Consider the following 7,088-nt stretch of genomic DNA (forward strand, 5'->3'; position numbering starts at 1 on the left):
CGGGGAGGTCGAGGGGATTGTGAGACGGGGCCGGTCTTTCACCCACTGTGCTTTTCTGACGACCGCACTGTGCGGCGTTGCCTGTCGGGGTGCCTGCTCGGGAATCTGCGGGTGCGCGTCTCCGCGCCCGGATTTCGGTCAGGGATGCCTGCCCAAGCCCCGCCGGTGCCCACTGAACCTGGCCTTTAAACCCCCGCTCCGAGACACACACCTACCTGCCGGGGCACCAGCACCACCGCCGGATAGCGGTGACCACCGTCAGTGTACATGGCATAGAGGATGGCGATAAAGCGTGTTCCGGGACGAGATGCATCTCCATGCAAATAGTCTCGGCTTTTCTTGTGGGAAAACTCCGAAGTTCAGCTGGGTGGATGCACCTTGTACAAAGCAGAGACGGTTACAGGCAAAATCGAACATATTCGAATCCTGAATCACGGATGAGGGGAAGTGGTCCATACGGACTGATGTGTAGTTTTTGTGTGGCTGCGTGCTTTGAATTGTTGCAGGTGTTGACTAAACTGAATCAGGTGGCACAAAGGTATGTTTTACATTTAGATGAAAGGAACGTAAAGTGTAGAAAGACCAACGAAAACAGTATAGCGAAACAGCACAGTTATTGATTTCGGAATGTTGTGACTGAGTTGTTTGATTTTATGCAACATTTTATTTACTAGGCGGAAGTCATACGTGCCTCAGATATACAAGTAGTTCTAATAGTTGTAAGGACTCTAAAATTACAAGGGCATCCTAGTTTTAGTATGTAATTTTTGCACATCTTCACATGCAGGGGTTTACTATAGTGAAGGGAGCCTGTCGTCTGCCAGAGAACATAAGAGCAGCCAGAAAAAAGGTCTAATGCCAAACTACTGCTATGCAGCTGGATTGCCCTTGATAAAATATGACACATCATAAGAAACAGCAGTTTACAAAATGTGAAGTAACTATAAATCAGTTAATACAGAGCAGTTGCTGTGACATAGTTTAAAAGATTAAATGTGAACCTCTTTAATTTACAACTGTCAAATTAATGTAAACCTGAGAGAATAAAAACACATAGAGATACATGATTGCACTTCATATTTGGTTTTAAGTTTTTGAGGGTGGATTTACTTTCCTTAGAGGAAAACTAAGAACTATTTCATATTGCATTTCAATGCACTTTTAAAGTCTTAATTGGAACTGTTTTTGCTTTGCATGGGTAGAGGCTGGTAATTCTATCCATTTCTTATGTAACATATAGTTGTTATGGAAAGCTTCATTGTTGTCACTTGAGCTGTAAGTGCCATACATTAGGTACTGTTCACTGGAATAAATTCTGTGCAACGACAACATGTATCTAGAAAATATACATTAGAGAGAAGGATCTGTTATACTAATTACTGTATTGCTGAGCATGGATTATACCTGAAAGTGGTTTTTATTTTGTCCAGATTACTTTAAAATGCCTTACAGATTAAAGTATGTAGCTGTGCATTTTGACACAAACCAGAATGTAAGCTGCAGTGAAGCGTTGCATGTGCTCAGCTAACTGTACTTCACATAGTTTCCTTCTCCCAACAGATTGGGAAACAGAATGACATTTGATGGAGCCAGTGAACCTGATCATGCCCACGGGTCATTAAAGTCTGAATCAGACATTTTGCAGAACACACTACCTGAAACTGAGAAATTCTATTTTGACCTGTCCAGAATTATTGATAGGTGAGTTTCTTTATTTTCATAAATACTAATGATCATGCAATACTTGAATTATGCCAAAAGATTGGTCACATTTTCAAACTGAGAAATAGGAAAGGAAGAGTCAATCACATGGCATCTGGTTGAATACTGGTAGCACTAGGAACGTCTGCAGAAATATTGATTGTATTGCCATTCTGGTATGATGAATTCATTCACTTCCCAGGAAGGGCTAACAGGTATATTGTGAAAATCTGGAAGCTATTTTATGAAATTAGTTTAATTTAATATGTACAACAGGTAAGGAGCACAGTATGTTGACAAAATGAACGTTGTCAAAATGGTATGAACCCAGGTTGTATTGTAGAGTTTGTTTATTGTCCATTTCAGAAATGCAAGGCACGCTGATGGAATTTTCACCAGTGTCTACAGCCATCTTTTGGCTAAGCTTGCTGTGAAGAGATATCTGCATTCGCTTGTTAGAAAACGAGTTAGGTGAGGTGACACTTACATTAGGTAGAGCTTTTTCCTAGCTGGATTCATTGGCAATTTTTTACCCTTCTGTACCTAAGTTCTCATTTCTGTGATCTAGAGATGGTAAAAGAGAAACTGATATAATGATGGGGGAGATGGAAATCCTATCTAACAACTTAGTGGTATTTGTTACTAAATGAATGTGCTACTATTTATTCCTGATACAGCTGTGAGGGGTAGAGCAACAGACACTGAACATAGCACTGATAATAAATACTGGCAATCTTATAATGACTACCATGCCAATTTGCCATTTCTTTTTCTCTGCTAGTGTTTTTGCTTGGCAGGTGAATGGCAAAAGTAAATACAAAATGATCGATTACCCATTTATTTACGTAACAGCAGGAGAATGCTCAATGAAATTAAGAAACGATTGGTTTACACTGAAGATGCAAAAAAAATTGTTTTTTTCTTGCTGTAGAGCATACTGCCAGATGTTTGGGGCATCTGTATTATAGAAAGATTCGAAAAAGAATGAGGCAAATCCGTAGACAAGGGATCTGGGTGCAACTTCCAGACCAAGATGTTCATAAACTAAGGGTTGCAGGATGCTGGCAACTATCATTGTATGTTTCTCTTGTTTTCATATCCCAGAGCAGCACTGCTGGGCACTCTTGGGAACAGAATGGTAGTGTACTTTGGTCTGACCGAATACGACAGTTCCTTTGAGTGCCTACTTCATATGCTCAAAAGCTCAGTGAAAATTGGGTCCTGCATTTATGTGAATGTTGCCTTTGTTCCAGAACACATAGTCCCAGTTTCTCATACACTGTAAACTAACATAGACCATTTAAAGCAGAACACACTGAGGCTTCCCAAGACTGTGCAAGAAAAGTGGGCCTCCAAGTCTGGGTTTCACAAGGTCTGTTTTTTCTCCTGGTACCTCCTTAAAAGAAGCATTTGTAGGTGTTTCTGTGATGCTACACTCTCCTCTGAGGCAGGTTCTGTCTTCACTGAGTTCACTATGAGCAGTAACCACATCCTTTAAGAGCTTACTGTGACTTATATCAGTTCACACCTTGACATTGTACTAAAATACATTTACGCAAATGATATAAAACAAAATAAAGTCAGTTTATTAAGAGGAATAAGCTGGGCTATGAGAACAGGCAGAAGGGAGTAATGAAATCCACACTCAGCCATTTTATCCTGGGACAGGAACTCCAGAACTCCATGGGCCATGGCAAAGTTGAGCAGGAGAAAGAGTTCAGTGGAAGGTGTACCCCAAAAGACTGAGTACTCATACCTAGAATTTGATCCTTGTTATTAAAATATGTAGTAAGCAATAGATGCAGTGGCTTCTTTTCAACAGAGGAAAGATCCAAAGTCATAGTTGGAAATGAAAGCTGAAATGAAAATTTGATTTTAGCTAGCTAATCAACATTGTAAAGTTTGTTTCACTCATTTAATGTTATCTCCTTTAAATGGATATAATCAATTTTTTTTTCTTTGTGATTGTTTCATCACCAGCTCCCAGGACAGTCCTGTCAAACGCCACTCTGATGCTGTCTTCACTGACAACTACAGCCGCTTTCGAAAGCAAATGGCTGTGAAGAAATACTTAAACTCAGTTTTAACTGGAAAAAGAAGGTACTACAAGAAAGCAGATATATATTGTTTCCATACTTGTATGTTATTAAGACAGAAAAGATTTATACCCATGTATGTATATAGAGAGGACAAACAAAAGGCAATGAACATTAATGACTTTGTAATGCAGTTTATAACATGGTTTTCAAATACAGACAGCACTTTTTTCCAGACTGGAACAGACATTGCAATCAGATTAGAATAAAAGAATAAAGAAGAGATAGTATCTGGCAATTTTAAAAAGCTTCTGACAGATTCTTAAAATGGCTTTATTTATAAAAAATCCTCTCAAGTAAAAGCCCACAGAGCTATGAAACGTGAACAACAATTTTATAAAGAAAATGTACTATTGTTGAAAATCTGCTTTTAAGTAAACACATAAAAGTTTCAGAAAAGCCATGTCATAGTCAGTAGAAGAGTGAAGTACCAGCATGTTTTTGTAGAGCTATCTGTTTGTATGTTTACTCATTTAGACAACTGCTTTTTAAATATCATGTCTCTTCACCCATTAAATGTGCTATTTAATGTAGTTTATAACGCTTTGGTGTAAGTGTAACAAAAGGTGCAATAGCTACTGATAGAAGATTTTGCTTGCTTATTTGCTTTTTCTCCTGAGAGCAATAAAACTTGTTTCTGATCCACTATAGCCAAGAAGAGTTAAACCCTGCTAAACTTCGAGATGAAGCAGAACTTCTTGAACCTTCCTTTTCAGAAAACTATGATTCTGTAGATGAGTTGCTGAGCCGCCTCCCACTGGTATGCTCAGATTTTCTTTCTTCTTGCTATCTGTTTCTTGACTTGGCCCATAAAATGAGATTAATCATACGTGGTGTGTCACCTATCGGAAGCAGAATCATCTAGGCAAGAGCCATGTTCCATGAAATGCTGCATATTTCAATAGGAATTGTGTCTGCACATAACAATCATATTAATAACAATAATTAAGTTCTCCCATGATTGTTGTTGATGAAAATTCCTAATTAAATGCCACTGCTAATAATGCACCTAACTCGCTTGGGTGTTTCAGCTTGAGTGCACTGCAGCATAAAACCAGAATTGACTCATTTTTAGTAACAAAAATTACTATTTCTTCAGAGAACAAACTCAAGGATGTATTTTTTTTTTAATTACAAAGAACACCAACAAAAAAGATGCACATTTTGTTTAATATTTATATCTTTAGGAGAGAATTGCCCCTAGGACTAAGAGTATCAGCAAGATATACCCTAAACATTAAGGAAGCACTTGACTCCCCTCTAAGATGTGCTGCAGAGAGATCGTCTGACGTGCAAATATTGAAGTTACTTTTTTCCGTTTAGATACCACTATTTTTTTCTAAAATAATTTACAAGTGTATTTCTTTCATTTACTGAAACGTAAACCCCTCTACATCACAACACTTTCAGGGACATAAAATTGAAAGGGTAATGTAAAAGTGAATCCAGTTTGGTATTCTTAAAAGTGGATTATGAAATTGATGATAGGATGACTTCCAGCATTCAGCTGTGTCTGAACTACAAGTAAGAAAAAAGGTTACCTTTGAAGATAATTTTTTCCTTCTTTTTTTTTTTTTTTTTGCGGTGAGAGTGTGTATATGGATAAAATAGGAGATTATTGTTTTTTTCAAAGACCAATAGAAAATCCACCAATGTGGTAGTTCCTTTAAAGTTCTCAAAGATTAGAAAGGACATAAACTGCTTATCCTCAAGGAGCAAAATAATTTATAAGTGATGGGATTCAGGAAAGAAATGTTCCTTCTAGACAGGATTGTTGCAAATACACCTGCTCCTGGATTTTGCACCTTACAAAACTGCTGGCACTAAGCAAGACAGAGTAGTGGTGCAGCAGCTGATTGGTGTCATCCTGGAAATATTTTCAGTCCTTTTCTTTTTATAGACTGTACTGATGATCTAGATTTCCCTGTAGGTGAATTGCTTACTCAGTATTGTCTGTTACTGGTCATTTTATGGCTGCTGATGATGTATCAAACAACCTGAATTTGAGTACCCATTTCAAGCATACACTTGTTTTCAAAGTGAGCTGCTCTGCATGTGCAGTAATATTTTTTGCCTAATCCTTGGACATTTCTTGCTCACCCTGGAGCTTGGTCTGCTGGCTGTAATGCCCACCATGCTCCTGTGAAGACCTCCAAGGAAGCTTCTTCCTGTTCAGTCCCCGTGTGTTGCCTGATCTAGTCGAGAGGTGGCATCCCTGGTGGCAGGGAGGCTGGATTAAAATGATCTCTAAGGTCCCTTCCAGCTTAGGCGATTCTATGATTCTATGATTCTATGATTCTTGATCTGAGGCACTGCAGTTGTTTTACATCACGTGTCACTTCTTGTTTGCTCTCTGTTTTTATACGCCTCATGATGCATCTGCTTATGAAAATTACATTTAAAACATATCTCTCCTTTGCTTTTTCAGGACCTCTGAAGGATACCTGGTAAAGTCTATGACAAGAATAAGCTATTTTTGAGTTTCATATAGTATTTCAAAGAGATGACTTTAGTCATCAAAACAGAACAAATATGTTGTGAAGTGAAAGTTGTGATATATTTGTTTCTTATGTAATAAAAGTTGATATTTACATTGTAAATATTACTCTAGAGTTCTCTACTGAAAGCTGTACATATGGATGCCAGTTTAACTCATGAGAAGTCTGTAAGTCCATATGCTGTAAATCCTTTACTTCAATAAATTCATTTGAAAATGAGTATGCAGCTGAAAAGAGCTAATTAATTGGCTTATTTTAGGTGTGGTATAACTTCAGATAAGACTGCATGATAATAGGGATACATTTCCAGATAGTTTCATTAACAAGTTTAAAAATGTGAGGAAAAAGATGTGCAAAGTATATAAAACTGCATTACAAAGAGCTCTGAAGATGCCAAGCAAAAGGGAACGCTTTTCTAGTAGCTTACCGAACAACTAGAGAAAATGAGAAAGCATTAAAAATTGTTTGACCTCCAATAGCATCCTTCCTTCCTGTCACAATATACAAATTATATTAAGACCAGAAATGTATTCTTTATTTTCAGCTGTGTTTTGGATGCTCTAGAGGTGACAAAGCATGCAAAGAAGGCTATCCCTTCATTCGTTTGATGCCTGAAGTCACCAGTTATTCTACATTTAGTTGTCTGTAGCTTTGATGATGAAACTATTCCTTACATATAAAATAGATCTAAAGACACTTTAGTTTTTCAGAACGTATGTGATTTACAGAATATACAGACAATAAATCATTTTATTATCACAGCAAACTATTACTGGTTTGAATCAGTGCTACA

General features: G+C 37.6%; 1 protein-coding gene across 1 annotated transcript; it reads left to right on the forward strand.

Moving 5' to 3' along the window:
* Positions 1-307: 307 nt before the first annotated feature.
* LOC104269140 (VIP peptides-like) lies at positions 308-6,505 on the forward strand. The gene is made up of 6 exons (XM_009876473.1): positions 308-403; positions 1,544-1,701; positions 2,068-2,172; positions 3,682-3,801; positions 4,449-4,557; positions 6,226-6,505. Exons 1-6 carry the CDS (start codon positions 308-310, stop codon positions 6,232-6,234), a joined length of 597 nt encoding a protein of 198 aa, XP_009874775.1. The 3' UTR covers positions 6,235-6,505.
* The last annotated feature ends 583 nt before the right edge of the window (positions 6,506-7,088 follow it).

This window comes from Apaloderma vittatum, unplaced genomic scaffold, assembly GCF_000703405.1.
Source record: "Apaloderma vittatum isolate BGI_N311 unplaced genomic scaffold, ASM70340v1 Scaffold28629, whole genome shotgun sequence".
In the NCBI taxonomy this organism is placed as follows: domain Eukaryota; kingdom Metazoa; phylum Chordata; class Aves; order Trogoniformes; family Trogonidae; genus Apaloderma; species Apaloderma vittatum.

Coding starts and splice junctions, on each gene's coding strand:
- LOC104269140 (XM_009876473.1), top strand. CDS start 308: ATGCATCTCCATGCAAATAGTCTCGGCTTTTCTTGTGGGAAAACTCCG. Junction 1,702..2,067: donor CTGTCCAGAATTATTGATAG/GTGAGTTTCTTT, acceptor TGTCCATTTCAG/AAATGCAAGGCACGCTGATG. Junction 2,173..3,681: donor CTTGTTAGAAAACGAGTTAG/GTGAGGTGACAC, acceptor TTTCATCACCAG/CTCCCAGGACAGTCCTGTCA.